This window comes from Sebastes umbrosus, chromosome 10 (genome assembly GCF_015220745.1).
Source record: "Sebastes umbrosus isolate fSebUmb1 chromosome 10, fSebUmb1.pri, whole genome shotgun sequence".
Classification (NCBI taxonomy): Eukaryota; Metazoa; Chordata; class Actinopteri; order Perciformes; family Sebastidae; genus Sebastes; species Sebastes umbrosus.
In genome coordinates, this window is record NC_051278.1 from 16,282,299 (window position 1) to 16,292,531 (window position 10,233).

The 10,233-nt window shown below is 42.4% G+C and overlaps 1 protein-coding gene across 9 annotated transcripts in view; it reads right to left on the reverse strand.

Annotated features, from left to right (window-relative positions):
- micu1 (mitochondrial calcium uptake 1) overlaps window positions 1-10,233 on the reverse strand; it is a 40,039-nt gene that overhangs the window by 13,057 nt on the left and 16,749 nt on the right. For 5 of the 9 annotated variants that reach the window (XM_037782327.1, XM_037782325.1, XM_037782331.1 and 2 more), the window contains exon 6: window positions 8,118-8,129. The exons of the other annotated variants lie outside the window; for them this stretch is intronic. In XM_037782327.1, the coding sequence (XP_037638255.1) occupies window positions 8,118-8,129 (12 nt within the window). The remainder of the gene's footprint in view (window positions 1-8,117; window positions 8,130-10,233) is intronic. 9 annotated transcript variants of the gene reach the window in all.

Genomic DNA, 10,233 nt, shown 5'->3' on the forward strand with positions numbered 1-10,233 from the left:
AATTCAGAGGAGGAGGAAGGAGGAGAAACAACTGTTAGAGAGCAGCGTGGCCTCTGCTGTCTTTAGCAGGGCCTTGAACAACAAAAAGACACGCATGTGCATTCACAGAGTTGCAAGTGGTGTGCACACACACACACACACACATACAGAAAGCATCTTGCTCAAAACAAGATAACTGGGGGGATACCACTCAAATTAAAAATTCAATTATGTTCTCTGCAGTCTGGCAGCACTGGAGCTGTATGCTGAGTGCACATTGCAAATGAAAGCTAGCCCCATGTTCTCCCTTAAAAGGGACACAGACTTAAATTAATTGGGGAAAAAACATATCTGAATACTAAAATTTGGTGGCACCCCCCGTTAATAGCATAACATATTCTTTCCCCATGAACCGACTCCCTCCTCGTGATAAACAGACTGTAAAATAGCTGCTAAAGACAATTGGTATAAGCTTTTAAAATATATTATAATATATCCCAATTCGTGTCTATCTTGACTCTTACATGTCAGTGATGCAAATATAGAAAATAGTGGTTTCTACTGTAACATTTATTATTGATGGTATCTACATTTACAGTATAAGGGGAGAAGGGAGCGGGAGAGAGAGGGGGAGGTGAGAGAGAGAGAGGAAAAAGTTATTTTTGGAGATGGTTGAGAGACAGAGAGAGAGATAACAAAAGGCAACATTTTCATTCTTGGTGCCATAAACATTCAGGTGCATGTGTATCAGTGAGCGAGAGAGGGACAGGTGTGTACATATAGAAAGAAACAGAGTAAAAAGGGAAAGTGAGAGTAAAAGAGGTTGGTATTGGCCCCCGGAGGCAGCCCTCTAGGCCTGGGGTGAGTCCTAACGCCAGTTCACAAAACAGCACGTGTCAGTATTTCAACGGGCAAGCACGTACTCACGCCCACACACACAGCTACACAACTACGCACATGAGAGACATAAACACACCGGGCCTCATTATAATGATCAGAACGAGGGCACGGAGCACATTAGGCATAATAACTCTTTTTTTTTAGCGCCCTGAGTCAAGGACAAAAAACTCCCCCGCAGAATAGTCAAAATGACATTCAAGGAAAACACAGCCAAATATAATTGGCCAAAGAGTGGAACCAAATTGCATATTCGGCTGATAAAAGAGGTGATCTCAATAAACACACAAACTTTAAGGGAGCTTTAAGTCGACTATGATGCAGCCTGTCAGAAGAGAGCACAACTCTCGCTCTTTTAGGATCCCACTCTATATCCACAGACTTCCCTGCTGAGCTAACAGTATAGCTTTCACTCTCTTGCTCTCTCTCGCATACACAATGTGCCATCATACTGTACAACTCTCCAACGAATGTATGATGTAACACTGTGCACTCTTTCAAGCAGACAACAGAGGGATGGCAGTGTGTATCTCAAGCTGTGCTGTGGGTTTCACCTTGGCTTTTAAGCCTTTAAACATAGAGCTTGTGGCTCTGCTGTAAAACCCATCTCCTTTCTTCCCCTTCATCATCCAGCTTTTCTGTCACTGGTGCAAGCCTCAGCTTCCCACTGAAGTTGTGCACTATTACGTGCTCCGTGACAAGCCTTTCAACCGTACAGAAATGCAAATTCAGATAAATGGTAAAACGTGATTTACCTACAAGAAGTGCCTATTAGGTTACTTGATTCCCCAGACATCAGTTTAGTCTTTCATCAGTTTTGATTCATCGTCTCAGAGGACGTTATGCCTATAAAATATGCTGCTGCAATCACTAAAAGAGTCTCAACTTCATCGGCGTCTGTATTTAACACCCATCTTAGATTTTTCCCAAAGCACTGATCTTCAAATGACTGTAAATCTAATTGCTGCAGCACTCAAGTTAATTAACAGCTCACGCCTCGTCTGTCAGCGCGCGTCTGTTGATCAGTGTCAACTTCGTAGCTGTCTGCGAACGTGAGCATGATTTCTTTTCAAATCTCTGCCCGCTCATGTGTTCATACATGTATGTATGTGTCAGCTACGCTATGGCCAAGTCCACGGGCTGTGTCCAGATGCTGGGCTGAACAACCCAACTAGCCTGTGAGCTGAGGCAGAAACACAGTTCTGACAGAGCTGCTGGCTGGACAGCGTTGCTGGCGGTCAAATGTACTGCTGTCATGTACACACAGCCTGGGTTAGGGGGTTTGGCCGGGGCTAATCTCTCTAGTGCACCAGGCGACAGAGCTGGCCGAATTTAAACTAGCCTAAATTTAAAAAGTCCAACAAATGATGCCCATACACGTCAGTTACAGCCAGAGGCACGCATGCAAAGGGGCTGAATTGCTTTCTGCTCATTTGACATGAGTGCCTAAGAAACACTTTCGAAGCCCACACCATTACAAAGTGACACACTTAAAAAATTGGACTGCATAAAAAGCTCTTTAGGATTCTCACATTTCATCGTTAAATCTAAAACTGAGGAATTATGTGCCTCTACATTTTTATACAGCCTTAGTTTCTACCAACTGTCTCTAACTGCAGGAAACTCTCAACAGATAATCAAAGCTTTAATAAACTGTCTCCATTTGTTGGCTTTCTTTTACTTCCAAACAAACAGAAAATGAGGTTTAACTTCTCTCTCTGTCTGACTAATACTGTAAATCATAAACCCATTCAGATCCACTCAAGAATATAAACAACTTAGCATGATCAAATCAACCACATGACACTGATGGTTTCAGTCATATCACAGCTGCTCTGATGAGAAGGCACACATTTCAGACATCCAGCATCATCATCATCATCATCATGTCATAACAAAAGAAAACAGGCAGCTGTTGAAGTAAGTGAGATTAACATAATTCAACTCACTATACTGCAGTCTTCTAACGTGGACATAGAGTGGTGCATGAATGGCGTATTTTTGTACGCCATAAACGAACTATACGACAGTCGCATGAACGCGAGTATACACAACAGGCTGTAAGAGCAGACGTGTCGACGTGATGACATTTAGTAGTCTCATTTAGCCGCTTGTTAGCAACCGTCTTTTATAAGACATATAAAAGCTGAGAGTGAGATATTTACTGATTTGTCTGATGTCATAGAACAAAACGTTCAAATCTCTTAAGCTTGTGTTAACCACAGACATTATGTCAGGCATCTAACTAAAAAACCATTCAGACGAGGGAACCGGAAGTGCTGACATGCCAACTCATTTCTGGGTTTTAGGACTCATTCATCTATACTGCAGTCGTCGAACATGAACAGTTGGAAACTAAAAATAAATCATGTGCCACCCATTCATTTTCTGCTAGCTTCCCTCTTGTTATTTATGCTGCTCCACCAGCACTTTGTGTGGCCCTGTGCTTGGCTTAGGAGCTGATGGCAGTTTAGACTTGGCCCTCTCTAATACAAACTGTACCGGCTGCAGTGCTTCGTTATTGATTAGATCTGGGACCCCCGTCCAACGCTGCAGCTGCAGACGCCCCGATAACAGGAGAGGAGTGGATGATGAAAGAACTGGATGTGAGCCACGTAGTTTGTGTTAAATCCTTTTACAATATTAATTATCACACAAAAGACAAAATTACTTTCCTCAGATAAATGTCATACAACTCTGTTGTCTCGTCTGAGCACCACAACAAAGAGATGAATTTATGGGTCTAGGCTGAGTCCTGGCTGCCACTGAAGATGAAAAGCTCAAGCTGCAAAGACTGTGTGTCTGCTTGAGTGATGCCCGTCCCTGAGCGACCTCTCATCTTTTGTATAGGTGAGTCTCGCTAGGACTTGGTGTACCAGAGCGCTTCACCAGTGGAGATATACTGATTAAAAGAAAAAGACAGATGTGTACAGTGTGACAGACAGACAGTGAGTGAAAGAGAAGGGGAGGGAGGGGGGGGGGGGCGAGACAAATGCATTAAAAATGGATCAGTACCTTTATGTCGCTTTGTGTGATGGGGTAGCTCTGGGGTTACTGGCACTTTGACAGGTTCAATGAAAGATGCGTTTCAGGGGAAAGAGAATTCGTAATGACATGCTTGAGGGTAAAGTCAACCTGGGTCTGCACCTGACATTTCTGAAAGGTGGCTGAAAGCTCTCACGGTGTGTAAGTGCACTCTTCCTGTGCTGCAACACATACAACTAGGGCAGTGCCCCCCCCCTACTTGTATCCAAGATAAACTGAGCCCCCCCCCATATTTGCGGAAATCATCACCCTAAAACAAATTACAAATCCTTTCAACAAATTCCTCTCCAATTTGAATAAAGTGCTTCAGTGTATTAAATGAGTTAATCTTTTTAATAATAACTAAATCCACTTTTTTTTAATGAATAAAACTCATCAGTGCGTGTCTCTCTTTTCGTGCGGCAAGTGGGAGAGCAGATTAAAAAAATGTTGTTTTTGAAAGGCTAAACGCCAACAAATATGGATTGAAACAGAATATTTTGTGAAATAAAAACATGTTGGAAATTTTGGAAATGATTAAACCTATAGTTTTTTCAATAAATTTTGACGTTACAACATTACAACGCTCTGGAGTTAATCTACTGAAACTGTTTAGATCACATGAGTCGAAAACAATCTTACGCAGACACCACTGGAATCTAATTCTACGAAATCATATAACACTAATAATAGTAGTAGAAGTAGTAGTAGGCGCCTGATCTTTATCTGCAACTGAGCAGAAATAACAGATTTAAACAGAATGTGGCCTACTAAGTAGCAACAAAATTATCGTTTTAAATTTTTTCTTTTCAGACTTTTGTATAACTTAGCCAGTAAGTGTTATGATTTCAGTTATACTATAGTTATAGTATATATATAGTATAGTTATGTGCATATTTAATTTTGACAACCTCAAAACAGACAAATCCTGGCAAACCCCCTGTGATCTTTGACGGACCCCAGGTTGGAAACCACTGAACTAGGACACCATCTCCATCCAAGCCCCAAAGAAAACCACACTACATGATTCTATACTACTTCCTACTCTGCCTTGGACATCACAGAAAACATACACACACATCCTTGACCATAAGAGTGCTCAAGAGTGAATATTTCCTCCTTGTATATAAAGATACCTCGGGACCAAAGCTTCACAGTCTGTACTGTAGGTGGGCGGGTGTGTGTGTGGGTGGCGAGAACACTGATGGATTAGCTTTCCACCTCTAGTCCCTTGGGTAACTGCAGAGCAGGTGTACCGTTAATAACTTGTAATTATTCTGGGAGCACAATCAGAATAATGTACGCTGATGTGGAACGCTCAATAAACAAATTTCAGCCGCTGAGGAATGGCAGCTGTCTCACAAGGGGAGCGGAGGAACCGAATTAGCTGACCAGGTGTAAAGACAACCCAACCTCTTCTACTGCAGATTAGGAGAAGAGAAAGAGAGAGAGAGTGTGTGTGTGTGTGACTGTGTTTAGCTTTTATAGAGAGACGAACATTGACAGAAAGGGCAAGGAAAGCATGTGAGAGTGTGAAAAAGATGGAGAAATAGAGCGGTGACAGTCCAAACAGCGGCCCCTGGGAGCTTCCTGTGAAATCAGAAAGAGTGAACATGATAACAGTCGGTGTGACAAGAGGCTCGTTTCCATTGGAGCAGCCCCCCCCCTCCGCACTCCCTCTGAGTGACAGGTGTCCACTCTCGGTCGTAGCTGGTCGCACGGCAGACGCTGTGGCTTTAGGAGGGCCACAGCACGGAGGAATAGTTGGGATACAGTTTAGATATACAGACCAAGTCCTGCCTGCCACCATGCTCTACAGAAATCATGCAGCAGTGACACCCGGACAATCCAGAGGATGGATTTGTGAAGGCTATCAAGCACAGCAATACAGCCTTAAATGTTAGCTAAAAGAGCAATTTCCTCGGTCCAAAAACCACCCTGTGAGGCCACCATGCGCAGAGAGGGGGCGCCACCACCACCAGCCTACTTTCTCTGTGAGACACAGGCAATAGAGCAGTGCATGCTGGGGAAAAATGCTATAGTGCCAAAGCATGTGGAAAGCTAGAGCTGATATTTTCTCAGAAGGGATGAAGGAGAAAAGGTGCGTTTTATAAAGCAAGACAGAGGGAGTGCAGGGGAACAGCGCCGCTATGATTTTGGCATTGACCAATACAAGGTTTCCTTATAAATTACTCATTTTAGCTGCTCTTTGCATCTCAGCTTTGCAAGACTTGACGTTCGTCTTTAAAAATGACTGTAAATGTATGTGAACTTTACTTTGGGGCACTGGCTAGTGCGTAAATTATGTAGCAGTGCTGCAGTGTTTAATAAGCCCTGTAGAAGCAAAGTATTAAGTTTTCACTTATATATAATTCAGCAAGGAAGGCATGGCATGCAGCTGCCTCCGATAAGCTATTCAAAGGGCATCGGGGAGGTCTCCAAGACAATATCCAATAACAATACAGAGTTCTCAAACAAGTGCACACACAATGGGGTGCGTGCCTACTTCATGTTTGTGACACTCGTCATTATAAAAAAGGTGCACAGGTTGTAACCTGCCCTTTGCTGCGCTTGGCTTATCTCTGCGTCATCCTGACTGACGGAGGTATTCAGACCTGCTTAAAGGCCAAATCGTTTTAGTATCATTTAATAAAGCTTATAGGTCAAGGCTCATTAATTTACACGTACCAACATAAATGTGTATATCAGAAGCATTTGAATCACAAAAGGTTTCTCCAGAGTACTCTGGGGAAACGTTTTGGAGCATCGCTGGAAACTAAGAGCAAGTAAAGGCTCAAATGAACAAACTCATACACATTTATGTAAGTGATATAAGCGATTTAAGTGTCCTGGTATATGGAATTAACAGATGAATTTGATATTTTCCATATAAGGACATCTCAGAGTGTCTTATTGTGCTTATACCATGGCCACCATGGCTGCACTCAGATCATCAACCATCTTTAACTGTTGTTTAAAAATGGTTGACAATGAAACAGACATAACCCCTGGTTATCAACATAAGAAATTATTGGTTATCTGTGGCGAAGTCCCTCCCCTTCCAGTGGACCACCATGGGACCTTATTTCGGAAAAAATATGAATGGTAATCAACGGTGAGAGACAAATAATTTTTTGATCCCGTTTGAATTGCGCCATGAATCACACATATGATGTTTGTCAATTTAATAGATCATTTTGCAGGTCAATAAAGTCGCGGTTTGTTGTAAAACTGTTGAGGTATAAGACTGTGAAAATTCATTATTAGAAAGACTACACAACCGAAAGTCGCGCAAGTGACGTCTCTCTCGCTGATGCTACGATGCGCCTGTGTGTTTCGTACTGTTATGTACTCAAACACGCAACCGGTCTTGCTTGTTCGTTCTCTTCCCGGCTGATAAAAAGACCGGGAGTCGCTGGATGTACTGTAGATGTAGTTCACTGAGCGGTTTCACACAAAACTAAATGATACTACGATAAACCTACAACAAACTGACACTTTCTTGACTTGCAAAATTACGTTTTAAATTGACAAACATATGTGTGATTCATGGCGCACTTTAAATTATTTGTTTCTCGTCGTTGACTAACGTACATATTTTTCCGAAATACGGTCCCATGGGCTCCACCGGAAGGGGAGGGACTTTGCCTCTTTATTAGTACTTTTGCACCGGGGTTAAACTGTTGACCAGCCAATCAGAAACAAGTATGTTACTTGGCCATGATATAATCTGCCTTATTTTATGAGAAAATACAGTGGTGGTGCTTTATTGTACTTCCATCCTCATACTGTAAGACTCCCCCCATCGGGCTATGTTCAACACCTACAGCACGTAACACCCTGCGAGAGAAAAGCTAGAAGTAAATTCAACATTTTATTACCAGTCTACTGATTTCTAGTTAGAAATTATACACTTAAATGCACAGTTTTGCTGCTGTCCTATACGCGGTGGTCGTAGATTTAACTGAGGCCGTGACTCCGGTTTCACACTTGCTGAAGCTGAGATGTGGCAAATACAGAAAAAAACAACTTACTTAGCTGTTCCCCTGGACTAACAACACTGAATAGCTATGCCCTCCATATTACTACAAAGGAGTGAGTAATAGAAAGATAGAAAACAATTCAGAGACAGAAGAAGAGGGAGTAGGTAGAGACTATAAAAGTGCAGTTTTTTTTTCATTCAGGTGCACACATGCTGCTCGGCACACACCCCATACCTGCCAGAAGTCCTGCAGAGAGGGAGGGGCAGAACGGGAAGGAGATGAGGAGGGAGGGAGATAGAGGAGGGGAGGAGGAGGGATGGGGAGGAGAATGGGGATCAGTACATGGAATGATTGGGAGAGGAGACAGAGAAAAAAGTAGGGATTTTGGGAGAAGGGGGAGTTGGTTGAGGATGATGGTTATTCACGAGGAAGGGAAGAGAGAGAAAATGGAGGGATTACTCGTTATGTGGAAGAGAGAGGATGGCTGATAGAAAGAATAATCAACAGTCAACAATGGCAATGTCATGTCACATCAACATTGCGGCAGCAGAAAGCATGCCCACATGATCGGGGTAGGAGAAGGAACCACAGAGAGGTAGAAAGGTGTAATGAAACAACACAAACAGCCATTTCAAGACTTCTCAAATAACTGTTGTTCCCATGGACAGTAAAATAAACATAACACAAACAAGGTGAGTCAATATGAACAACAGTTGTTAAACAACCCTATAGGGCATGTTATGTTTACATACAGACTGGACACAGGAAGGGGTGGGGATGGAGAGCAGTGAGAAATGGATGACACTTTTAAACACCTCTTCCACTTAACTGTATGCATGTGACAAACCTCTCGGTTGGCTATTTTTAAAAAAACACTATGAGAAGAGAGACACTGAGGTCTTTTAAGAGAGCTCTCATGTTATTCCAACACAATACTGTATACCTCTCTGCCTTCAAACTTAGCCTTTATTGCAGTTTACCACCAAAGCCCCAGCTGAAACGCTCCCCTTTGTGCTTCACCTCACCCTCCATATACTTCATGATTTACACACTACAGATATTGCGCCACTATACTTGCCTTGGCCATTTCATCTAGATCTAATTCTATGCAGGTCTTAGAGGAATTAGATTTCATGGCAGTAAAACAGTAATGGTTTATTCCTCCACTTACAAGCTAGAGGGGCCCATCAGTGTCTCTGGTAGGGCTGCACGAATTATTGTTTTTTTATCGTCATCAAAATGACAACTTGAGCAATAAAGACTTTGTGAAAAACTGTGATATTGCACTCAGGGATTTTTTGTTTTGATCAGTAGAAAACTGCACTTTAAAATGTCATAAAATCCTTATTTTTCTATTGGTGCCTTTTGTGTTCAATAAAAGAATGTAGGGAATAATTTCCTCTCATTTTTTTGATTCAATAAGCAATTTGTTGTATTTTAGCAGTATACTGAAAGCAGAAAGGCACAACTGAGTACACTTTACTATCTGTTTATTTATCACATGTAATATCATTATCGTGACATTCAATAATGTTATCGCATATTTTCCTTATATCGTGCCGCACTTGTCTCTGGGCAAACAGGGGTTGGGAGGGGAGCTCTCAGGTCGCTCTGGCCATGGCAGGAAAATCTCAGGGGACAATAAAAGCTCAACACAGTATCAGAGAAAACCATGTGTCGAGAGATTTGCCTGGCAAATAAAGCAAACAGGCCTGGAGATAGGGACGACGTTTACATAATCAGACAAGGGCCATAAATGAAGAGTGTGCTATTTCGATTTTAGGTGGCCGCAGAATCTAACATTGACTTTTGATTAATGAATAGCCCAAGCATTTTGAAATATGGCCGAGTCAAAGTTCTGGGGACTTTCACTAAACATAAGGCTTAGTAAAATCACTACTGAGATGCAGAAGGCAGGGGAGTTGTGACAAAGATTTCTGTCTTTTGTTCATCTGACTACAATATGGAGATGAGGTACAGACTTTACTCGTCTTCGTACCAGCCTGCGGGCTGATGGACTTTCTAATGAGGTTAGAAACTACAACACTAAATGAATGAGGACGGTTGGCTACTGGGTGTGAGAGAAGCATCTTGGGATCAGCGAAAGGGCAGTAATGGTCAGAATCAATATCAAGGGATGCTGGTGATTTATATTGATGGCCTCTATTTTCCTGACTGTGACCAGAGAAAGGTTTGCATTTAGAGCACAGAGACTAGTCAGTCTGTGGCCAAAAGGGGGGGGGGCTAACCTGTCCAAAGTTCACCTGCTGTTATTGTGTTTAAATAGGTCATTATGCACTAGACAGACTCACTTTGTACATGTCCCTCTCCATGATTAAGTGTGGAGCTA